Raw genomic sequence first — 25077 nt, 5'->3', positions numbered from 1 at the left:
TATGGAAACCTTTGCTTTAAACTGTGCTTGCAAGGAAGTGCAGCTGCCAGAGCTGAGCCCTCATTTCCTTTTTTAAAGATGCTCTCTGATTAAAAAAAAAACAGAAAAAAATATCTGTACTAATCAGCCCTCATAAATTTTAATGGGAGGATGGTGACAAAAAAGGAATTGGAATAGTAAATTTCCCCTAATCAAGTTAAATGCCCTGAAAATGTTTTCATCTGAGTGAAAGCTTTACTTGGAACAGAGCTGGATTATATATTTTTAAGATCTGCTCTCCCTGCTAAAGAAAGAGGATTCCAGAACCCAGTTTGCCCTTTCAGAAAATACAAGTTTTTTAATACACACCACACTGAAATTAGAGCCTTAAAGGGTGCTCCATCTTTTACTGAAATAAGGAAGTTTGAGCAAAGCTAAAATTATCCTAAGAAAGGGAAAGATTTTTCACATGGATCCAAAGGCTTTAGGAGAGTGAAAAGAAGAAGCCTAGTTTTGTGTAACTGATAAATCAGATGGATTCCAAGGAGGAATTCTGGTGTTTCCAGGTCAAAGTGGATTTTGTGGTGAAGCCAGCAACCCTCATTTGGAATATGCTTTCATCCAAGTGCCAAATCTCTGCAAATTTTGCCTATTTTGATGGAGAAGACAGATAAAATATGGATTACCCTGTGAATATTCTGTAACTCACCAGGGTGCTGTTAAAACATATTTTTTGCTCATTCCCTTCTGGAAAAATGAGACATGAAGTGCAGGAATATGAAAATGATCTCTTGCCTTGAGAAGCTGAATGAAAAGGAAGAGCCGCTCTGGCCTCAGTGCTGAAGGAATGAAGAGCAGCTGCTCAGAATATCATCCAGAGGCAGGAAAAAAGGGAAAATAGTAATTTCTGCCCAATTCTGCAGTTCCAGACTGTAGCAGTTAATGGTGCTGCTGGTGCCCAGCAGGAGAGGAGGCTGCCAAGGGAGAAGGAATTCTCCTTAGAGCTGAATAAAAACACTGGGAAATTCAACTCAGCCTGGGAATGCTCCCATAAAACAAATTAGGTACAAATAGCCCAATAAAAGCTTGGGACTCTTGAATCAGATAAATCCAGTATTTAGGCTCTTCTCCTAACAAGTGAAATGCTCCTTCCCTTCCTGGAGCTCGTTGCAAGGTTTGTTTAGGTAGTAAATCACTTGGTGGCTGAGCTGGGTTTCCTCTCAGCAGTTTGCTGAGAGCTCTGGGGCTGTTCTACAACCTTACCTCGACTGGCACCTTCCTAAAATGCAGATCTTTGGGGTAGTTTGGGAGCAGAGTTGTCACACAGAGTCATCTCCACTGTCAGTGGCACTTTCATGGTCACTTCAGGGTGGCCCCCACTGATTCCTTCCTAGGAGCAGACAGAAAAAGGGGTTTTATTTAACGAGGGGCTTGGAGCATCCTGGTTCTTTGAATTTGGGGGAATTGCTCCCTCCAAATGCTGTCACACACAGGACAATGCAACAGCCCAATTAATTATTCAATATTCTTTAGGGTCTGTAGGAAAATGGTTCCTTTTCAATCCCAAAGGAGACCCCTCCATGCTTTATGTGACATTTTATCATTCAGGGGTGACTTTAAGCACTGCTCCACTTGATCAGCTCCTCAGCCAATCTGCAGGGTGGATTTTCAGCATGAGCTGATGCCTTCTGTTAAATGCAAACTGAGCAGCTCTTTGCTGCAGTGCTCTGCTGTTCATCTGTTCCTACTGAAATGCCAGAATTTGGATTTTTAGGATTATTATTGTTGTTTAAACCTCTCTCTGTGCTCTGGGATCTCCTGGGACAGCCACAGAGATGTCACTGAAGGATCAATTACAGGGAAAGTCAAAAAACACCACTGAGGGTTTGAAGGGAACACCTTTTGCACAAAGAGGATGGTTTCTATGATCTCTAAATGCAAAATCTGGAGAGTACAACTCCTGTGACTCACTGATTGTGATTGTCAAAGGCAAACCAGCAGTGCAGATGGGCTTGTGCTGCAGCCCCTGTGAGGGCACTGAGAGCAAGCACAGACCAGGTCACATTAAAACATCCTCATTTTCCTAAGGTAGCAGGTTCAGAATATCTTTACATGCACACAAACAAAATTCCCAACACCTCAATGGAGAATCAAAACTAAAAGACCCTCTAGTGATGAGTTCAGTTCCTAGGAAAAGGTTTATAAGCAACAACATTAAAAAAATCTTCACCGTGGACAAGGTCTTGGTAAAGAAACTCCAGTTCTTTACCCCTGGATTGCCACAAGACAGCAATATTTTTTTTTCCCCAGTGATGAGAAGATTTTCTTGATTAAATATTCAAGCTGAGGGGCACAGCTTTGCAGAGATGAGATTTATTCCTTTTTCTACTCACCAGTAAATATCTCCTGTCTGTGGCTGATGTTGCTGGAGAAGTTCAATGATAATTAACAATTAGATGTTGTGTGCAGAGGTACTCAGCAATGCTGACCAACACTCCAGAATCTCATGAATTATTCTTAGGAAATGAATGTACAACAACATCAGAATCCCTGAGGGCACTGCAGCCACAGTCATTAGTGTTCATTACTGCTCAGGGCTGAATGTTGTCCCCACTTCTGTGTCCACTGCTTTATGAACACCTAATTAAATATTTAATTGTGGTAAGGACTCCTAATTGCTCCTGAAGCAGCAACACATCCCAACTTGACCAGAATTCCCAGTTTTTACCTTGCCAAGTCACTGGTAATGCTCAGATTGTATCAAAACACAATTTTGCTGTTTTGGAAAATGCTCTCAGGGTTGAATCTCATGCTGGTGAGACAAGGGACAGCTGGTCTTGAGTTAGTCAGTGAAGAGCAGATCAAGACACAATCAAATATAAATTTGGAGCTGAAATATTACAGGAAAAACGTTTTAAGGAAGCCTGGCAGCAAGAACAAGAACTGCTCAGTGTTTCCATGCTGTGTCACCTGGAGCAGGCTGGCCTATTTACAGAAGTTCCAGTTTCTGCTGGGAATGTTCAGAACACACAAAATCCCAAGAGCCTGAAGGAGCAGACAGCCAAAATACACCAATATGGGCAGAGCTTCAGGATTAAATGTGGTATTTATGTTTCCATTAGATAAACACATTATCTAGCAGTTCCAATTTTTATCTAGAGTTTGTTTTCAAATCCAAAATGCGAAGAGAAAATCAAATCCATCTGCCCTGCCTCTGTCTTTGTGAACTCCACAGGTCACTCAACTGACAGGGGTCTGATTGAAAATGAGGGACAGTATGTAAATAAATTAGATCTTGTATAAATAAGCTAAATTATCAGTGCTGAACTGCAGACATCAAGGTCTTCTCAGACCTTCATCTGTGTTAATTCATGTTCACTATCTCATGCTTGTCCAAATCTTTAGACATACAAGGCAAAACCCTTTGTAACTTGGACTGAAGGGTTTATATTTTAGATAATTTCTATCACTGGAAAAGATTTTTTTTTAAGTCCCTCTGATGCTGAATTAAAAATAGAATAATGACACATTGCATGGAACACAGATTCTATATTTGTCTTTGAAGCATTTCCCCAGCACACTAAAAAACAACATTTATTACCTACCAGAGCGCAATCACGTCCTGCAGAGATCCTGCAATGTCCTGGACACCATCAGGGAAATCAAAGATTGTCCCAAGGAGAGGTCACCTGCACCTTGAAGTGGCTTCTCAGGGTGAATGAACCAGCCTAGAAAACATCAGAGAAGGATTTATTGCAAATGTAGCACTCTTGCATTTAAAAAAATATAAAATAAATCTTACTGCATGGTCTTTTCTTAAATCAGCAACAGCTGAGGGGTTCCCAGCCTGCTCCAGAGCAGGATCCATCCCTGTCCTCACCCTGTGACAGGACAAAGCCACAAGAGGGTGCCCGTTGGGTGAGCCCTGATGTGCCCAGGCTGCTGCTTTCTGCTCCCAAGCACCCAGAGCAAATTGCAGCAGAGCCCCAAAGGATTTCCTGCTGGGCTGTCCAAAATGACACAATTCACTTTTATCCTGTGTTGTAGATGTCGGCGAACCCAATGGGAAGAATGATGATGTCTAACTCCATTTCAGAAGGCTGAATGATTTCTTTATTATATTAATATGGTATATAAAAGAGGATACTAAATACTACATGCTACTTTCTCTAACTCTCATATCTCACTCTTCACAACTCGTGACCCTGCTCTCCAGAGCCCAGGCACAGGTGGATCCAATTGGCCATCAGGCCCAAACAATCCACCATGGTCCAACCAAGCACTCACTCAGGGTAAGCAATTCTCCAAACACATTCCACAAGAGAAAAACAAGGAGGGGAAATAGAAATTGTTTTTTCTTTCATTTCTCTCTGTGCACCTCAATAAAAAAATCCTGAGAGAGAGAGAAATGTGCTTGCCACATATCACCGTTTTAGTATAAATTTAAAAAAATAAAATAAAAAAAATGCATCTGTAACTCTTCTGCAGGGTCCTGCAAAAGAGAGCAAACACATCTCAAGAGGTCCCCTTATCAATTTGCTAGTTATCAATCAAAAGCCAAATCAAATGCTGATGTGGAATGTTCAAAGAGATCCTTTACCTGCAAACCATCTATCAAATCTCTAAAACAAAACTTACAACATAAAAACCCAAACAACAATTAAAAGAATGCTCAAATTTCAAAGTCCAAACAACTGATTCTCAGGAGAAGGTGTCCATTGATTGGAAACGTTGATTTTGACATCCTCAAAAGTCCTTCTCAATGCTGAAACAGAGAACTGCTGAATCCTAAAACGAAACAACTGAAGAAAGTCCAAACAACAATTAAAAACCCATAAACAAAAACCAAATGTGACATCATATAATTATCTAATACCAAGACACTGAATGTCATCCCAGAGACTGCAACAACTGATAAAACCAACTCTGGGCTGATCATCAACCATGCAACCATACCTTTCTTGTGCAAAAAACCATCACCAAATTAAAAAAAAAAACTGAAAAAATCTCTGAAATGCCATGGCCAAAACTCTTAAACCAACCACTTTTTTTCTTGTTTTTTTTTTGTCTTTTCAACCACCTCTATTTAATTAATCTTAAATCTAATTTTTTGGAGGTTTTTTTTTTGGTTTTATTTTTTTTAAATCTCGGAATCAGAATGCCCAGCAAGTAGCAGGCTTTGAGACCCTGCGCAGCTGGCGGCCCCGGTCCATGCGGACGGATCCAAGATCCCCAACCCGGCTGTGGGGCGCACGGGGCCCTCCGGCCGTGGGGCTGCACCAATCGGTCCCAGCCCGACCGGCGGGGCGGGATCTTCATCTTCACAGCCCGGCCCCACCACGCGGCCAGTGCCACGGCAAGTCTTCCAGCCTTGTGTTCATCCCGCACCGCGCCTGGCCGTGCCCGCAGCCTCTCAGGACTCCCCCGCTCCTCAAACGAGGGCATGGCACAAGAGCTGCCCCAGGGCTCAGCAGAGAAGGTGTTTTCCCCAGAGAAATGTTGGCACGGTTGGGCCGGCACGCAGCTCTCTGACCCCTGGCCGCAGCACCCCCACGCTCCCCGGTCACAATGCCAGCGGCTGCATTCCCAGAACTCATCCCCCCCGCCCCCCAAACGGGAGCGGGAGGGGCGAGGGGCCTCGAGCTCCGGCGAGAATCCCCCACCCAAGCAAGAACTGGACCAAGAAAAACACTGTTCCCCAGAAAGGCACTAAACTTCATCACTTTCACTTTCGCGGCAGCTGCAAGGAGCTGCCGAGGAGCGCCAGCAGCAGAGAACAGGCTGGGAGGGGACCCCGGGCTGATCGGAGACGGCGGGGTCCGCTCCAACGCGGCCCCAGGCTGCTGCTGCTCGCTGCTGTTGCTGCTGGCAGCGCCTGGCGACCCGGCGAAAGCCGCGGGAGGCGGCGGGGCAGCCGGGACCGGCGGGGCCGGTGCGGGGGCCGCTGCGGGCGGCGAGGCGCGCATCACAGCCGGTGTCGGCGGCGGAGCCGGCGCGGGGAGGTCCTCGGCCGGCGCCGCAGGCTGGGGGTCTTCTGTATCCTCACAGCTCGCATCGGGAACAGGCTCCGAGCCGGCGGGCGGGACCACCGGCGCGGCGGAACCCACCGCTGTGCAGGGATCGGCCGCTGGTGCGGGGCCGCAGCCGCCGCCGCGGGAGCGACGACGGGCGGTGCCGGAGGCGCGGTGACAACTCCCGGAGCGGCGCCTCCGCCTCCGCCGGGAGCGGCCCCGCACCCTCCGAAGGGACGTGGAGGCGGGGCTCACTCGCTGCAGGAGGAGGAGGAGGAGGATGATGAGGATGCTCCCTCTGCGCAGAAGCAGAAGAAAACTTCTGAGCCACGGAAAAAGGCTCTGCCCCCCCCTTTTCGCGGGGGGGCACCTGCAGCAAAGACTGGATTATCGGAAAAGGGGTCCATTTCTGGACTATCGGAAGAAGCTCTAAATAAACTTTCATGTATGGAGACGCCCAGAGATCTCGCATGATGCTTTGCCTGATGAGGAAATACAGGGATCTCCAAGCCTCTGTATTCAGGGAAAAAGCCAGATCCCCGAAAAAACCACGACTGTCTGCATATTCAAGAAACTCCAAAAAATCATCATCAGGGATAGAAATTCCATTGACCCGAGCCAAATCTCTCCAGAGGGCAAGTATAGGGCCATGTACACAAGACAAACCAATGTCGAAATCTGCAGACATCACTTCCCAAGGTTAAAGTCCACCCCAGGTCAGGGTAGTACTATTATCAGAAAATCAGTACCTTTCAAAGGAAGGCAGAGGTGTCCGGTTACGGCAAACTGCTCGGGGCTGCACCTGGTCCTATAGAGAGGGCTCCCACGGCGTCTTACCTCCCCTATCCCTCGCAGGGACGTCGGACATGCCTTTTCAAGAGGGTTCACCTCCTTTCCCGTGTTAAATCACGGCTGTGGCCCGATCCAGGTCCTGGTTCTTCATCCAACGTTCGGGGTCACCACTTGTTTTAGATGTTGGTGAACCCAATGGGAAGAACGATGATGTCTAACTCTATTTCAGAAGGCTGAATGATTTCTTTATTATAATTATAATACATTAATATGCTATATAAAAGAGGATACTAAATACTACATGCTACTTTCTCTAACTCTCATATCTCCCAACTCACAACTCGTGACCCTGCTCTCCAGAGCCCAGGCACAGGTGGATCCAATTGGCCATCAGGCCCAAACAATCCACCATGGTCCAACCAAGCACTCACTCTGGGTAAACAATTCTCCAAACACATTCCACAAGAGAAAAACAAGGAGCAGAAATAGAAATTGTTTTCTCTTTCATTTCTCTCTGTGCACCTCAATAAAAAATCCTGAGAGAGAGAGAAATGTGCTTGCCACAATCCCGGACATTGTCATGGATCCTGTAGGATCTCTTGTTTCCTGCGTGGCCCCAGAAGCAAAGGGGACACGCAGAAAACTCCCCAAGCACATTTGTGCTGCACAGAAGTGCCAAGGGCTGCACCAGCAAATCTCTGCACACAGGAAAAAATCAGGATTTTACCACACCGGGACAAAAGGGACAGAATAACTTTATTTCTTTATTTCTCTCCTATTTTCTAATGACCAAGCCAGGAGCTCTGGCTGCAGCCTGCAGTCCTCTACCATACAGGGCGAGCACATCCAGCAGGGAGCACAAAGCAGGAATGTTTTATTTGTCACTGCTTAGGCATGGTTGGAAAATCCCCAGCACGGAGTGTTTACGCTGCCAGTGTTTTCACCTCTGTCTCCAGGCAATGGACGTAAACCCTTCCCTCTTCCCTCAACCAGCATCAAACAGCTCCAGCAAGGAGAGCATCTGTCAGCCCATCGGGCTGCACACCCATGGGCACAGCTCAGATCCCAAATAAAACCCAACCTGTGCTCCAGAAGGGGACAAGCAGCCCTTTCCCTGGAATTCTCTATATATAGCTTTGTAGAATTAGTGTCCTTTGCAGCAGTAAGGGCAATTTTTAGAACAAAACATCACATATCTACTTATATGTGGATCGTTTCCTATTATTTATTTTATTCCAGCCATCCTCAGGGACGGATCCTGTAACCAGTTTAGCAGCAAAATCATTATTCACCAATCTGACAGCAGAAAAGGAATAGCACAGCTGGCAACCTCCCTCCCTGTGACCCATGAGAGTGGAACAGAAGTACAGCACAGCCCAGTTAGCTGAATTTTTTCCCACTCTTTTTCCAAATTCCATGATTCCTTCCAATGTAGTTGCTGCAGAGGTAAAGCACTTTAAGCTTGGGATGAACAAGAGGAAATGGCTCTGGCACTCTGCAGATTCATTCTTGTCCTAATGGATGAAGGTTTTCATCCAGAGGATGCCAAAATAGCAGAATTATTTTTTTTCTGCAATGATGGAGTCCCTGACTTTAGTGTTGGAGATGTGAACAGCAACAAAACCAACACTGTCAGCTGGGGATGGCTCTTCTGCCCAGTGAAACAGAGACATGGTTCTCTTTGCCCAGAAAATCTAAATTTTCCAAGGATTCACAGAAAATAATGCAACAAACCCCATGGGCACTTTCCAGCTACCTCCAACTCTCCTCTCTGTGTGTTTAACATTTGACAATCATTCTCACAGACCAGAAATGATGAAACACTCTATGTGCCACAAATCTCAGCTGAAAAAAAGAAAAAAAATATTATGGCAAAAGAGGAAGCAAGAAAACCCCCTTTGCACTCAGATTTGGTACCACTTCTGTTCCACCCCAAGGCAGCCACAGCCACATTTTCTGAGCCTTTGCCTGCTCCTGTCTGGCCCCAGATTTGTTTTGTTTTTTTTTTTTTTTGTGCTGCAGAAGCAGATGTGAGGTTGCAAAGTGCAAGTTTTCTTTTAATAATCACCCCCCCCCCATTTTAATTTTTGTTTTAGTCCCAGAGCAAGAAGTGAAATTTATGGAGTACAGCAAAGCCCAAAAAGTGAGAGCCAGCCCCAGGAAGAGTCCAGCTGCAAACTCCACCAGCTGCAGCCCTTCAGCCCCAGCCCTGGGCAGCTCCTGGGACTTGCAGAAAGCATCTGGTCTTTGTCGGGGCCCTGGTGCTGTCACATTTCAAAGGCTCCCTCTGTGAGCTCCACAGGCAATGGAAAATATGTTCAGTTGCAAGTGGGGTCACAGGGAGATGGAGAGAGAGGAATCAGCTTGTGGATGCAGCTCCAGCTTCAGAGCAGCCTTTGGAAAAACAGCAGGGGAAACTCCCCAAAATGTGCATCTGAAGAAAAAGGAAGGTTTGATTGCACCTCTGCCCCTGAGGAAAATAGGGAATTGGGAACCACACAGAGCAGAGATGGAGTTTCTTTTAGGAAAATTGCAGAGAGAGCTCTGTGAGGTGGGGAGAGCTCAGAGCCTTCCATAGAGGGCACAGGCAGCAAGGAGCAGGCAAAGTGTGCTGGGGTAAAGGAGGGGTTTGGATGCCCAAGGTTCATCTCTCACCTGCCAGGAGCCAAGGAACTCTGGCCAAGCACATCCAGAGGGTTTGAGCAGCCCTAGAGCTGCACTGGGAGCTGCTGGTGTCTTTTCATGGCAGGGCTGGGCCCCCAGAGTCTGTGCTTTGGGCAGAGGAAGGAAACTGCAGCTGTGCCTCCACTGCCATTTGAGAGAGGTTTTTTTTTTTGTTTAGCCAGAGCCCTGCAAAACCTCCCCCTGTGCACAGGAAAGGTTCTCAGTGGGGTTTACCTGTCAGGGGGAGAAGGGAGAGGACAGCTCCTCTGTTGAGAAGTTCTTGTGTAAACGACTGAAGGGTTTCCTGACAAAACATTATCATCTGTTAAGAGTGGACCCCAAAATTCTCTGGGGCCTCCTAACCATCATCCTTCATCCATGAGACTGCTGGGCTGGGGTGTGAGTGGGGAGCTCTGGGGATGCCAAGGCCCTGCCTCACAGCAGAACATTATTGATGCAGATAAAAGATAAAGGAGCACTGCCACGCTTAAAAAGAGAAGCAGGTTCAAGGAAGGGCTGAAGAGGAAGGTGATGCTGAAAGCTCTCAGTGCCCACAGCTTCCCCAAACTACCAGCAAGGTTATTTATTGAGACTCCAGACAGGGATGGCAGATCTGATCCTGCATTTCTTTACAATCTCCAAGTGTCCCTGCCACAGCAAAGCACCAAGCACAGCGATAGATTTATCATGGGCCAGATGAGCCCTCCGTGCAATCTGAGCACCTTGCCAGATCTTGGGAACACTTAGGACAAAGCCATAGATGGAAAAAGCAGCTGAAGGCTTCACAAAGCAAGAAAACAACAGAAGGTGGAGTAGGAAAATCAGGTCCCACTCAGAGTCCCAGAGCAGTGAGGCTGGAGGGGGAATTGCCCAGCACGGGGGGAAGAACCCATTGAAGTGCAGGGAATGAGTTTTAAAACAAAATTTTTGCTGCCTGTCACGTGCATGCAGTGAGGATTAAGATGATGGTTTCCAAAAGGAAAACCACCAAGGTTCACTCTCTCAGAGTGGAACTGAGACAGATCTCAGGCTGCATGGTTTATCTCACTGAAGGGAAGGTGCTGCCAGCCCTTGTGGTCTGCAGCTTTCCTGGGATTCTCACCAACCTTTCCCTGGACTGGAAGGTGCATCCAGGGCAGCACCAAAAGATATTTTACGTGCATAAACTGACATGAGGCCATGGAAAACAAGAGTTAACTCCCACAGCAGTAATCAGGAATTGATAAGAACTGACAGTCCACACTGATAACACCTTCTCTCCCTTGCTGAGAAAGGCAGAAGCTCTAAAAGTGCATCCAAAAATGAACATTTTCAATCAAGTACACTTGCTGTATTGTTTACAGAAATTTTACATGTCATTACTTTTAAATAGAGTGAAAAGTGAGACAGCTCATTTTTATCTCTTTTCCCACAGAGTTTACAGCAGGCTGCCCCTCCTGCCTGAAGCAGAGTACAAGTCACAAAAAGTAACGAGGTCCTTGCAGACATTTGCAGCAAGACAGGATGCCCATGATGAGTAACAGGAAGCAAAAACCACACAAAAAGTGTTGGCCCGTCAGTCTCGCAGGGGCCACGAGCAGGATTCTGCTGCTGTTTATTACAGAGACAAAGCAACCCGTGAAAAACAGAAGTCCCAGAAATCCACCAGCAAAGTTTCAGGTCCAGGAAATCCACATCACCTCCCGTGCTTTAAGTGCAAAGAATTTCATTCTGGAGGTGTGAAATGGGGATACTGATGTGGATTAACCACGGAGCCCTGCCACAGAGTGAGGGTTTGTCCACTCACATCTCACACCAGCACAGAAGACAACTCCACCCTCAGCAACTTTTAGGACTCTACAACACTCTTTATTCCAAAGCACTTCAGTGCAGTCCCTTGTGACAGCAGAACAGGCTGGGCCATCCTCAGCCAGGTCCTTCCATGAGCATTATCCATGAGCACTGTCCCTGCACAGCTCAGAGAGCTCTGCCTTCCCCACTGCCCCAGGAACTCGCTCCCACCACTGGATCTTTAGGCATAGTAATAAGAAAGTGTCAGGCAGAGAAAAGTCGAGTAAAAACAGTTTCTTCAGAGGAAATGAATCGTTAAAGTGCACGACAACACTGAAAGCCTCGGGCTGAACCACAGTCCTCCACGAAATGCACTTTGCTGCTGACAGTGCCTTCAGTTCTCCCAGCTGCTGGGGGAAGAACAGCTCCTCTGAAGATGGAGGCAGGCTCAGGAAAGCTGTCAAAGCTCTCTGGGCTGTCTCTGCAGAGGCACCATCTCTGTGCCTGGTGGCTGGGGCTGCAGCAGGGCCAGCTCCTCTGGGGCAGCTGCTCGGGGTGCTTTCTGTGCTGGCCGTCTCCAGGAGCTGGTCTCTGCAGCAGGGACACAGGAACAGCCCCTCGTCAGCAGGAAGCTGACAAAGGGACCCAGCTTTAGAAGGGTGAAGGCTCAGGGAGCACCCAGCACCCACCACAGAAAGTTTTAAGCGCTGCAACCTCCCCAAGTCCTGGAAAACTGGCACCCAGGAGGAACCCACACTAGAGGTTGTGTCCAAATCCACTGGAGCTCCTGCCCAGGCTCTGCCAGGCTGAGCAAGATCTTTCTAACAGGGTAACAGCTCTGATTTCCACAGAGATCCTTCCCAGCTCTACCAAGGGAAGCAAACAAAGATCTCAGGCAGAATCTGACAGCATTGCCAGAGTTAATGCCCAAATTCAGGCTCTAAAAGCCCTGTGATTTTAACATCTGCAGGATGAATGAGCCTAAATTTTACCTTTCCTAGGAAAAGCATCCCATATTTGGGCTACTGAGCCAAAAATAAGAGCAGCCCTTGCTTTTCCTCAGCAGCATTTCCTGCCCATTTCTCCCAGAGCTGAATAGGAATGGCATCTCCTTCATCCTCAGTTTGTTCCCAAACTCTGGCCAGCTCCAGACCTACACTAAATCTTTATTTTCTCAGCTCACAAGTGGTGCTGCTGTGGGGAAGCAATTTTAAGTTGGCCTGCCTGGAATGCCAAAGACATAACAACATGCCAAGAGCAGTTTGCTGAGCAGGAAGCTAAAAGGATACTGCAGACCTTTCTTCATGATTTAATTTACCTTCTGGGTTTATTTCTGAATCACTGGTGATTCCAGGTTCTTCCTTCAGAACTCCCACATCCTTTGCCCAATCTGCCCATTTAATTTCCTCTACTCTGGAGGAGACAAAATGCAACAAGACACTGATGCCTGGAATGCAGCATCTCAAGATCAAGCCAGATCTCACTGTTCTGCAGCCTCCCAGCCCAGCTCATCCTGCCAACACCACCCTGATGGTTTGGCTGTAGCAGCAGCACCCTACAGAGCTTTTTTTTTTTTTTTTTGAGTAAAGAACTTCTGTAATCAAAGCTCCACAAGGTAAAATATCTTCTCCTCCCACATATTGTCCATGGTCTGTTTGGTTTCAAATTCTCCAGCTCAGGGAAGGTTCTTAATACAAAAGTGGCAATGCTGGAGGATCAATTAATTCTCAAACCTCCAGCCTGGCAATCACCAGCAAATTTGGATGTGGCCAGGAGTGTGTGGTTGAGTCAGTGCTGAATTTCCCTGTGGTGCTCCAGGCTGTGACCCCACTGGAGGGGGGGAATGGTGCATCTGTCTTACCTGAAACACCACCTCTCATCTTTCTTGTTGAGCCCCACTGACATGAAGCAGCCAGATCTCCTCTTCCCACCCTGGCGCCACAGCCAGGCCTTCTCTATTTCTAGAATAGCAATTGCCCTCTGAAAGAGTAAAACCCACGTCAGAGAGAAACCAGGGCACAGACAGAGCCCAGCCCAGCCTTCCCATTGAGTCTTCCCCACTCAGAAACTCCTTGCATTTGGAGAATCCCCAAAATGCTCCTGAAGTAGCCTCAGGTCACCCGTGCACATGGATCGTGCAGGGAGCTGTAAATCCACCTAAAAATGTGCCTAAAATTTAGGTGTAAATCCACCTAAAAATGCACCTAAAATTTAGGTGTAAATCCACCTAAAAATGCACCTAAAATTTAGGTGTAAATCCACCTAAAAATGCACTCCCAGGGTGACAACTTTGTATAAAAGGAGCATTTCTAGCTGAGCTTAGGACAGATGGGCACTGGCACCTCTGACTCTGAGACCCCAGCAGGGCTTTGGGCCTCACCTGCAGCTTCCAGACGCTCTTGCTGTAGCCAGAAATATCCGTGACAGTCTCGCTCATGAGGGCAATCAGCATGTTCAGCAGCAGGATGTAGGTGAGGATCACAAACAGCAGCAGCAGCAGCATGACAAAGTACCTGAACCTGGCGTGCTCCTGGAAATCCAGGTCCCCCATGCCGATGGTGATCTTGAAGAGCTCCAGGGAGACGCTGAGCAGCCCCCCGTACATGGCGTGGCTGCCCGTGCTCTCCAGGTGAGCCAGGGACTTGTTCTGAGACACCGAGGGGGCATCGCCCATCAGCGTCACCAGAGCTGGGAGGAAAACACAATTTGAGTCCTCAGGGAAGTGCTTTGTGCAGCTCAGCCCTCACATAACCCAGAGAGAGCTCACCTGCAGCAAAGCCAAAGAGGAAGATCATATAAACCAGGAGGAAACGCAGCAGGTCTCTCATGATGGTCTGAAACACAAACCAGGGGAAGTGCTGTCCTTCATCTCGCATGAAATCACCAGGATGATCTCACACATCACAAACCAGCCCTCAGGAACACTGACAGCAAGGTTTCCACCTTTCATCCAGTTTAAAAAACTGCTAATATGTGTTAAATTACTTCCACAAGTAAATAATATCATTGGCAGCTTAATCTGACAGTGCTATGGACTTCTTTGTTGCTCTGGTAGGTATGAACAGTTCTTTGAAAAAAATAAATTCCTGCTGACTCCCCACTATGGCTGTTTCCAAATTGTTTCAACACACACACCCCCCTCTCCTTTCCACCTCCACTGGCTTTACACAAATGGTGACCAGAAGTCTTCCCTGGCACCTCTTTTCACCCCTGCTTTGCCTTTCCAGTCCCAGGTCCCTCTGTAGCTCTGGAAACACCTCTCAGGCCGAGCTGAGCAGCTGCAGGGAGCCCACACTGGTTCCAGAGCTGTTTGGAGCTGGTTTTTTGGCACACAGGTGTCACCCGGGATGCTCAGCGGTGCCAAATGAGTGACTTGCTGCAGCTGTAGATGAAGACACTGACCTAACCTCTTTCTGCAGCACCTGTGCTTCTACAGGAGATCAATCCCAGCTCCTCAGAGCCCAAACCCTTTCCCTGCAGAGGCTTCTCCCCAGCTCTGACCTTCTGGATCATGACGCTGTAGATGCCGGTGCGCTGGAAGCCGCGGGTGTAGTAGAGGGTGTTCACCCAGCCCAGCAGCAGGGAGAACACCATCACTGCCACGTAGTTCTCCGAGCTGGCTCCGTACAGGACTGCTGAGAGCAGCAGGGAGAACGCCTGGATGAAGCTGGAGAGGAAACAAAAGGAAGTGGCAGTGACTCACCTCAGCAAAAAGGGCCCTTGCAGATCTGCGCTGCAATAAAACGCATCTGGGGAGGCTGAGGGGAGCACGGAGCCCACCCAGCAAAGCTCACTGCAACCAAAAAAGGCTCAGGACAAGAGGCAGCAGTAGGAGAAGGCAGCAGGGGTGGAAAGAGAGGGGCAGAGGATCTGTTTTTCCTGCTCTCCAGCTCTGTGGCAATGCTGGGGGAGCTCAGCTGCACAAAGGAGCAGTTCCAAGCTGTGGCTGTGCCAGAGCCCCAGGACATACATCAGGATCTCGATGCAGCTGTCAGAGCACATGGTCTTCAGGGACTGGCGCCTCCTCCGCAGGTACAGGCTCTGGGGAGCAAAATCAATTCATCATTCATCAGAACCAGGCCATGTGAGAGAGGCAGCCCTGCCCTGCCCTGCCCCAGGCGAAGCTTTGCTCCATGTGCTCCTCCTTTCATCTCCAAGATTCCCAATCTCATCCCTCCCAGATGAAAAAAAGCCCTTATTTATAAAGGGCAAGGATAAACAAGGGCTGAATCATGGCTCAGCCCAATGTCTTTATTAATAGCCTGCATTAAATGCCAGGGATGCATTTTAATGCCATAAATCACAGAAGTCTCTCAGAATTATTTGCTGTTGTGGAACTGTGATCCCCCTTGCCCAGCAACCTGGCTTGTGCTGGGCCTGCCACTGCCAGATCACAGCGAGTGTCTCAGAGCAGGATTCCCTCCTGCACATCCTGATGTCAGGAGAGCAGATCCTGCTGCTCCATGCCAGTGATTGCTCCCTTTTTCCCCCCGTCTTACCATGAAACCAGACAAGAGATCCTCCTACCTGAGCAAAGATCAGATAAATGCCTCCTAACAAGATAATGATCAGTCCAGAGACCCACAGGAAGCCTCCAGCTGTGAACTCCACTGGGAAGGAAGGCTGCAAGACAAAACCAAAACCACCCAAAGCAGTGGAGATGGGCAGAGGCAGTGATGCCAACTTTTAAACTCTGCTCCATCCATCCAGACAAAACCACTGGACCTACCTTTACCCTTAAGGGCTGATAGTATGCAATGGCTGTGAAGATGATCATGAAGGACAGGTAGGAGACAAAGCTGAAGTAGAATCTCTTGGAAGCAAACGTTTCCCATTTTTGCTGAAGCAGTTTGTTCAGTGGCTCCAAAACCACCATCTTGTACCGGTTCTGTGGGGAAAGAAGCAACCAAAGTGCACCTGTGTGCCAACAGGAATGGGAATTCACCAGAGGATGGTCTTTTTAAAGGCTGGAGCTGCGTGGATTCAACTGGGGAGTCATTAAGGAGTTCTTCAGTCAGGTCTTTTAGTGTGAAAGGTAACAAATATTGCATAGAAGTCACTTCATCGAGGTATTTGAACAAACCGAGGCTTAAGACAACAAAGGATCAAAATTTCTCACAAATTGTGAATGGTCAGAGCCATGCCAAGCAGCCTCCAAATAACAAAATCTGCAAACATTCCCACGAATCACTCCTTTTCTCAGAGAAACCATCACCTGAAAGCCCACATTAACTTGAAATGCAACACTTATACAGCAACACCATAAAAAAAGGAGAGAAAAAAGCCTGTCTTTGAGCTGTGGTGAGAGCCTCACCGGGGTGTCACTGCTGTAGGCCAGGATCTCCAGCACAGAGTTCTCCTCGAAGCTGTCCAGGGAGGACAGGTCGTAGAGGGACACGTGGATGGGGCCGTAGGTCCACTCGGTGAACTTGCGGGACAGGTGCCGGTACACGGGCTCCTGGATCTCCCTCTGGATGATGTGCCTGAAGATCTGACACAAACAGGGGCACGTGCCTGTGCTGCAGGTGCAGAAGGACACCCAAAGCAGCACACAGCTGGATTTGTGCCTCGTCCAGCGCCGGGATCTGGCTAAAAGCAGGCCAACAACCACATCTGGCTCCCCCAGGAGTGGGACCAGTTTCAGCCCAGGGAGCAGGGACAGGGCAGGGGCAGCAGCCAGCTGAGGCTCTGCAGGACACAGCTGGGTGGCTTGGAGGTGCCCTCCTTTGTGGCACTGCCCCTGCCAGCAGCATCAGCACGGGCTGGGTGCAAGAAGCTCCAACCCCAAACCCCACTGGACACCAACCAAGGGAGCGAATTACACCATCCCTGCTCCTCAGCAACCCCAGGGCTCCCCTCTGGCCGTCCCTACCTCCACTTTGCCTGTCTTGGCAGCAAGCTGCAGGGGATTTAACCCATCATAATTGACAATCTCCTCCAGCTTGCACGTGGGGTCGAGCTTCACGCCCGCCTTCAGGATCTCCACGTAGGTGGTGCTCACAAACTTGGTGTTCTCCTCGGTGTCATCCGCAATCATCACCAGGGCGTGGAGGACGGTGTTGCCCTGGGTGTCCTGCTCCTGCAGCCTGGCTTTCTGGTGGGGGTTGTTTAAGAGATAATCCACCACATCCAGCTGGTTGGTGCAGGCAGCCAAGGAGAGGGGAAGTTCACCTGGGGAGATCAGGACAGAGCATTTGGAGGGGAAGCAGAAAGGGGTGAGAGAGGATTAAAGAAAAGAGGGGGGAAAAGCAATCCTAGAAAAATATGTTTAGCCCAGAGTTTTATCACTGAAACACGGAACAGGTTCTGCCTCAGTGTCTCTGGATTCTGAAAGGGTTTTACAATAAACAATTACTCTGTTTCTGGGGCAGCTGAAACACCGTCCCACATCTCAAACTGAGCTCTCAGATCTGAACTAGCCAAGTATCGGTGCTTGTCTGAAGCCACTCAGGATTAAACACACAAACCCAAAGATGATGGAAATGCACAGTGAACACCCCAGATATGAAAGGATTCTGCCATTTAAATAAGTCAAGGGCTTGGTTAAAGGGCACTGAAGGTGGCAACAGAGGGGCAAACCCATCTAGAAGTAGTGGCATCACATACAGCATGGCAATAAGAACCCCAAAGGAACACGTTCCACAGTGACTCACCAAAATAAAAGTAAACTCCTTCTTTCTTCTTCCTGAAGAATTCCCCGTGGGCTCTGGCATGGACATCAGCTCCATTCTCCACCAGCAGTTTCACCATCTCAAGGCTCCTCTTCTCGATGGCAATGTGCAGGGCGGTCTGGCCTGGGGGCAGAGCAAGCCCTGTCACTGTGTGCCACTGCCAGGGCACAGCACGGGATGTCACCGTGAGGCCTGCAGCCTCGGGGTGGGCAGGGCTGCCTGGCAGCTGAGGGCTTTCAACAAGCCTCAAAACCATCAGAAATTCAACAGCAGGGCAGGCAATTCCCCCTGCCTGGCACTGAGATCCCAAACAGCCACGAGAGGGCTGAGACAGGCACGCTGCTGCTCAGAGCACAGCCAAACAGAGCTCATGTAACAGCCTCAGACCACTTCATTTTTACAAGTGCTTTTTATACTTTCCCAAGTAAATAATCTCACTTCTTGGGTTATTAAGCATGTATCACTTCTGTTCTACAGACCAAGGAGGGTATAACTCAAGGCTGAAGGAGATGCAGGAGCAGAATCAGAAGTAAGAGGTGAGTGGGCTCTGTGTGACTGCACCAGAACCTTGGGGCTGCAGAGGCTCCAGTTCCCCTCTTTTCCTGCTCATCTCACAGGAATCCTTCCTTACCTCTGTAGAAACAGTCAGAGCAGGACACGTTGACAAGTGGCCTGGGGTTCTGTGTCTTTTGGTCTATTTCCAGCAAGACTGGGATTGTGTCATTCTTGCCGTTTTTTAAGTTCAGCAGGGCTTTCATTAAGCAGGTCTTCCCAGTCTTTGCATCTGGCAGGGAGAGAGGACTGAATGGGTCGTGGGTTTGTACACAGCTGTAGTGCTTGATTCAGAGATCAAATATAATCTCCATTTTAAAGGTTCTTATCAGTATTTTTAGTAGTCCTAAGGCAAAAAACTTAGGATGTATTTAATTAATGGCATTCACCAACTTGGGGTGAATGTAAGGAAAATAAAAGAAGACAGAGGGCTGGAAAAAGCAAAGAACCACGAGCACACTCCCCTGCTCGCCTCAGCTACCCCCGGGAATAACAAACCATTCCAGGAGCAGGAATCTACCTGTGTACTCGGAGTTGGTGAGGAATTTGGAGTTCCTCCTTAAGTAGTCCAGCAAACCATCCAGTGCCTCGGGGCTGCCCCTGACCACGGCGCTGAACAGCCGGTCCCTGTCAAAGCGATTCGGGTCCTTCTGGCTGCGGGACAAAGGCAGAGCCTCAGGAATTCTGGAGAGGAAGCTCTGGAGAAGGGAAGTTCTGGAGAGCAGGGATGGGAATGTGCCACGAGCTCGAGTGGGACAGTGGAAGGAAGGAGGGAGATGGAGGAGAGTTTATTGGGGGGGGAGAAAAAAACCCCATTCAAATGTTTTATTTTTGAGTCAAGGGAAAAACAGAGACAGTTATTTCCCAGAATTCTGCTAAGTGGCTGCTCTTTCCATCAGTTGGAGCTGTTCCCAGCCCCAGCCTGATGTGCAGCCCTGGCAGGCATCCAGAGCAGAGAGAGGAGCCCAGGATGGCTGCAGGACCAGAGTCAGGCCCATCCCTGGTGGGATTTAGTATAGACTCTTTTAGTGGAGACTTGGGAAAATCCATAGGCTCCCACCAGCCAGGATCAGGGTGGATCACCTGGATCAACCCAAACTGGTCAAATACCCCCAAGTCACTCACTTGCTGACGAGTCCTGGCCGATAATTCAGATTAATCTTGATTTTAGGGGCAAAGTCACTGCTCTCCTTCTGATAAGGCGTCTCCAAGGGTTGTGGCTCTCCTTTCCTTCCATGTCCTGACCTTTCTTCCTTTTTACTCGGAGCAGGTTTATCTTCCTGGACGCTGTCATCTGTTTCTAGCAATCCCATGAGCCTGTTCCTCTGAGCTGGGCCTGGCTGCCCGTTTGTGAACTTATCCATTGCCAGGAGAGATGGTCCTGCAGATCAGCAAAGATGTTCCCTGTGGGGGCACTAAACCTGCAAGGGATGGGGAGAATGAACACAATTTCTTCACAAACCCCAAAGGCGTTTGGACACAAAGGAAGTTCCCAGGTTGACCACGGGTCCCTTGAGAGGGAGATTTGGTGAAACTCTGCATGGAGGAGGAGTATTTGAATCAAGGATCAGGGTCCTAAATGGGGTTCCAGTAGAGGAGAAGTTTAGAAGCAGTTCATGAAGCACGGGCAACTTGTCTGCAGCACATCTGAACCCCCTGTGTGGGATGACCTCACCTGTTGGCAGCAGCACAGGTTCCTGACATAAAAGGCAAGGAAAGTGGCTCTTTAGGAGTCTGTGATCGCTGTTCTTGTCTCAGTGCAACCAGCACAGGCACAGGCTGGTCACCAAGTGGCCAAAAAGATAAAGGTTCACCGAGGGCCCTCTTTGCAACAGTGATAAGTTTGCCCACAGTCCCTGCTGGGAGGCTTTAGGCTGTCCAGACAGGGAAACACCTGCACAAACTGTCTGACATTTCATCCTGGGGCAAAACGAGTGGGACCTCCCCAATATTTGGAGCTGCTGGTTGTCCATGTGAGCACAGAACCGGAGCTCCCAGCTCCAAGGCAAGCACGCTCCCCCTGCCCTGCAGACACTCACAGCCCTGGGAGCCTGCACAGAGCACGGCTCCACCAGAGCTGCTGCACCAGCAGAGCTCCCAGCCAGCCCCCTTCTCTCATCTGATGCTCCCTGAACTCCGTTCTGACTCTTTGGAGACGTCTGGGTACATCTCAGACCACACCCAAGGCACAGTGCCTGGGTGTGGGGTTTCAGGGAAAGAGAAACCTTTCACAGGGTTTGTGAGGCAGAAATTAAACATCCACAGTCACCAACCTGCAGCAGAGCTCTGGTCAGCAGCTCCTGCTCATTCCCAGGCACTCCCTCCAAAGGGTTAACAGGTTTCCTCTGAAGAGAAATCTCCCTTGCTGGGGCTACGGCCAGACTCCATAGCCTGCACCAGCAAAGAGGTACATGGACACAGCATAAGCATTCTGGCTTAGGTTAGGCTGTGAAAAAACACGGGGCTGGGCAGAAAACAGCCACAAAACATCTTCATGCAGCTCACGGCAAGAAATCCAAGGGCTGATTTGGAGACAGACCGTTATGATAATTCAGACACTCCGTTTAGTCTGTGCTCTAGTGACAAACATTCCTCTGCACACACCCTTTAATCCCACCTCAGACTTGCTTCCCTCCCCAAAACACTTACTGGTACATTTGCCGAATCCTTTAGAAGGATATTTGCACTTCCATAACAGTTTGCTCGTGCTTTTCTGTCTTCCTCTCCCCAAAATCATTCCTCAGCTGCAGTTTCCATCTCTCCACGGCACTCAAGAGAGTTATTTATTGTCAGTCTCGCACAGACAGAGCGTCTGGGTTAAGAGCAAGAGCAAAATGGTCCTATAAAAAAGGACCCTCTGATGTATCCACCCGCTCTGTGCATCCCTGGGAGCACAGGGAGCACTCTCTGCTTGCCAGCTCAAGTTCCCAAGAACTGAGTTCTTTCTCCCTGAGCCCTCACCAAGCCCTGCTGTCAGAAGAGCTCAGCACTTACCAGAAGTTGCTGCAAGCTCCACCCAAGAACTGATCTGACAAGGAGTCCCAACGGATCCTTCAGAGGGGAAGTAACCTCCCAGCAGAAACCAAGTCAAGCACCAAGAAGTGTGAACTGGCATGAAGGCAGACCCAAAATTATTTCCATCCATGGGTGAGAAGCCATGCAGGGAAGGCCATGTTCATCCCAGCAGCCTGGCAGTGGCACAGTGTGGAGCTCCTGGCTGGTCCATGAGGGAATCCAAGGTTCCTGTGAGCAGGAGCAGCCCCAGATCCCTGTGATTTACTCAACCGTGTGGCTTTTTGCAAAGTGAAGGAGGGCTTGCACAGGAAATGACTGGCTAGATTTCTCAGTGAAGGGGAGAGCCAATGAGTGCAGTGCTCTTATATGGGAAAGCTGGCTGCAAATTGCAAATTCAGAACGCTTAACCCCTGCCTGCACACGGCGAGGCAGCGCCTCGTGCCTCCCCCACAGCCCCTGAGCTGCCACAAGGCTGCCCAGGACAAGCAGAAGTGCCTGGGAACAGCTGAGGCCAAACTTTGTGTGGGGAGCCAGGTCTGCAGAGCCCCGGGGACACAGACAGAGTGTCCCACCAAGTGCCAGCTGCTCCTCAGGGGCTGGGGCACTGCCCAGAGCAGCCCCAGACTCTCAGGGCATCTGCTCCAGGGCCTGTGTGTGCTCCAGAGGAGAAAAGTCTGGGACAGGCTTCCCCCGGGAGCAGGGATGTCCCCCCACCCCACAAGTGCCTGTCCTGGGGCCCACACACCCCAAAAGTGCTTCGCTTTCCCCTCGCAGAACAGGAGCCCTGGGGAGCAGAGGTGCTGCAGCTCCTCCTCTCCCGCGGGGGCAGCGGGGGTCACGTCCTGCGGGGTGTCCTTCCCCCAGGGAATGCTGCTCCCGGGGCTCCCACCCCAGCTCCTGATGCTTTACAAAGCCACGGACGTGACCTAGAGCCCAGCTAGGAAATCTGATTAACGAACAAAACGGTGAAGAGCCCTTCCAATCCACACCTCGACAGCAGGGACAGGCTCCAGGAGAAATCCCACAAGGGAGGGGAGCCACTGGCCCAAAGCAGGGCTGCCACAGCAGCACACACTGAACTGTCCCGAGGCACAGGAGAGCCGGGGCAGCGCTCCCCCCGCGGCACTGCGGGATGCTCTGGCACCTCCTGGGAGCGCGGCCGGCGCCCACGGGAACTTTCCCGGATTCGGCTTCGAGGCAGCTGCAGGCTGTGAGACCGAGACCGCCGCCCTGGAATACACCAATGCACGGCACCGTGCCTTTCCGCCCCTCGTGGTTTTGCAGGAGATTTCAAGTTTATATCTCAAGATTCCTGCGTTTTAAAATGAAACATGTCCAGCGACTACACAAAGCTGCTTTTTTTTTTTTTTTTTTTCCCCATGATGGTTTCTTAATGATGAATTAAGACCCACAGAACAGCCTATAAAGAAGAAATAAATGCAAGGTCAGATCTAATCTCTCCAATCCCCACCTCGTTCCAGCCTTGCACTGATCTAGCTCAGTTTGCTTTAGCTTGTTACACTTCATTTACTGGGATACCAACAGAGCTTCAGGAGTTCAGCTCAGACTTTAGGGATTTAAATCCTTTCGGGCTTCTTCTCCAGCTGTCCTGGGAGGCATCCCACCACTCCAGCCAAGGGATGAAATCAGCCCTCAGGAGTGCATCATAACAGAGCTGTCCCGCACATCTGCTGTTAATATCCTGCAGGGAGGGAGGGGAGCGGGCAGCTCGCTGGGAAAGGAATCGCTGCCAGCTGGGAGATCACCCAGGCACACAGAGCCACGGCGAGCACAGAAACACAGAGCAGCCAGGGGAAAAGCAGCAGTTTAACTCCACCTGCCCACCAGCCTGAATTCCCCTCTTGCTTTTTTTTTTTTTTTTTTTTTTTTTTTTTTTTTTTTTTTTTTTTTGAGGCTTTTATGGGGAGGAACGTGAAGGAATCTCACAATTGCTTGTTTTACCCATGAAATATGTCTGAGTTTGTCCTGACAGGAGAGGCACGTCCTGTGGAAATCTGGGAAGAGAGAAGTCAAACTGCCAAGTGAAATCTCAAATCAAGTGTTATTCATTCAAATTATATTATATTCTAATTTATTCATTAATAAGGAATATTTTCAAATCTATTCATATGTATTTATATAATAAATATTATGTAAGTTATATTATCCATTATAAGTTCCATTATATATATATCCATTATATAAGTTATATTATCCATTATATAGCTGTATTAAAATTATAGATGAGTAATTCACAGCAGAAAAAGCAATGACTGGAAGTTGCTTAAGCAAAAGGAGGAATGAGGATGATGGTGTTTGGAAAAGATGCAAACAAGAATATTTCCTGAAATATATAGTCTGTGTTCACCTAAGTTCCCATTTTTACCAAATACTGAAAAACATAATAGTCCTATAATTGATACCATGTTTTCAGTATGCTGTAAATAGAAGTTCAAAGTAATTTGTAATTTTGTTACAGGATTGGTCTGTGGCCACTCAGGTGTAGCAGCTCAAAATCATCTTCACAGGAGGAGGAATGTGGCAAGCATATTTATCTCTCTCTCAGGATTTTTTATTGAGGTGCACAGAGAGAAATGAAAGAGAAAACAATTTCTATTTCTGCTCCTTGCTTTTCTCTTGTGGAATGTGTTTGGAGAATTGTTTACCCAGAGTGAGTGCTTGGTTGGACCATGGTGGATTGTTTGGGCCTGATGGCCAATTGGATCCACCTGTGCCTGGGCTCTGGAGAGCAGGGTCACAAGTTGGGAGGAGTGAGATATGAGAGTTAGAGAAAGTAGCATGTAGTATTTAGTATCCTCTTTTATATAGCATATTAATGTCTTATAACATAATTATAATAAAGAAATCATTCAGCCTTCTGAAATGGAGTTAGACATCATCATTCTTCCCATTGGGTTCGCCGACATCTACAACAGAGGAAAACCTGTAATAACAACATGCAAGGGTGGAGAATTAAAATACAACAGGTAGGCCAGCAAAAGGAAAACCAGTTTCTTTTAAAGGTGTATTTTCACACTTGGGAAGATATCAAGTGTTTTTGCAAGGCCTTTTTTTTTTTTTCCCATGTAACTGTTATGTAAAAGCCACACTGAAGTGATGAATTTGAGCAGCTTCATTTCTTAGTTACAGATGGAAATTATGCAGTGCCCAATCTAAAACATAAATATTCTTAAATATAATCCCTCGTCAGAACTTGTCTGATAGCCCAGGGAACTCGATTAATCTACACAAGAGTATTTCTGGAACTGCAAGTTCCCCATCACAACATTTGCAGGCTCCAATCTATATTCTTTAAAGGAACCATCACGCTCTCTTATTCCTAAAATGGAAGTATCTTTCTACTTGATGTATCCCTTTCTGTAGGATCACAGCCTGTAGGAATGCTGCTGACAATCAGAGAGCAGCAGAAGAGGAAATCCAGATGGAAAATAACCGGTTTGTGGAGGAACAGTGACATCCCGTGGCCACCGAGGCAGCCGGAATTCCTGCTGCTTTTGAAACGGCCAAATTGGGCAAAAATCTTAAAAAACACCCCTGGATGCTGTGCGCAAGGCTGCAGAAACACTGAGGGATTTATTGCCGATGTTTACCTGCCTTAACCC

The 25077-nt window shown here is 48.6% G+C and overlaps 1 protein-coding gene across 3 annotated transcripts; it reads right to left on the bottom strand.

Moving 5' to 3' along the window:
• Window positions 1–11563: 11563 nt before the first annotated feature.
• Window positions 11564–21698, bottom strand: LOC128817267 (transient receptor potential cation channel subfamily V member 2-like). Of its 3 annotated transcripts, XM_053995652.1 has the most exons (18): window positions 21434–21698; window positions 21089–21251; window positions 20713–20830; window positions 19565–19860; window positions 18960–19093; window positions 18519–18671; window positions 17870–18010; window positions 17089–17387; window positions 16531–16707; window positions 15946–16104; window positions 15744–15839; window positions 15187–15257; window positions 14718–14883; window positions 13984–14050; window positions 13597–13904; window positions 13078–13196; window positions 12535–12629; window positions 11564–11807 (listed from the first exon to the last, which is right to left on the bottom strand). In XM_053995652.1, the coding sequence occupies exons 4-18, from the start codon at window positions 19801–19803 to the stop codon at window positions 11677–11679; spliced, it is 2355 nt and encodes a 784-aa protein (XP_053851627.1). In that variant the 5' UTR covers window positions 19804–19860; window positions 20713–20830; window positions 21089–21251; window positions 21434–21698; the 3' UTR covers window positions 11564–11676. The 3 variants fall into 3 exon arrangements, with proteins under 3 accessions (XP_053851627.1, XP_053851626.1, XP_053851628.1); XM_053995653.1 differs by lacking the exon at window positions 21434–21698 and having other exon boundaries at window positions 11760–11848; window positions 21089–21420; XM_053995651.1 differs by lacking the exons at window positions 20713–20830; window positions 21434–21698 and having other exon boundaries at window positions 21089–21420.
• Between the last annotated feature and the right edge of the window lie 3379 nt (window positions 21699–25077).

This window comes from Vidua macroura, chromosome 20 (assembly GCF_024509145.1).
Source record: "Vidua macroura isolate BioBank_ID:100142 chromosome 20, ASM2450914v1, whole genome shotgun sequence".
NCBI lineage: Eukaryota > Metazoa > Chordata > Aves > Passeriformes > Viduidae > Vidua > Vidua macroura.
The sequence above is the reverse complement of the archived record's forward strand: the minus strand, read 5'-3'. Positions and strand labels throughout refer to the sequence as shown.

What these genes read in the sequence shown, in the direction of transcription:
- LOC128817267 (XM_053995652.1), bottom strand. Translation starts at nt 19,803, where the DNA reads ATGGATAAGTTCACAAACGGGCAGCCAGGCCCAGCTCAGAGGAACAGG. An exon ending in CCTACAGCAGTGACACCCCG is followed by an intron (nt 16,105 to 16,530) that starts GTGAGGCTCTCA and finishes CTTTCCCCACAG; the next exon opens with AACCGGTACAAGATGGTGGT. An exon ending in ATCAGCCCTTAAGGGTAAAG is followed by an intron (nt 15,840 to 15,945) that starts GTAGGTCCAGTG and finishes TTTGTCTTGCAG; the next exon opens with CCTTCCTTCCCAGTGGAGTT.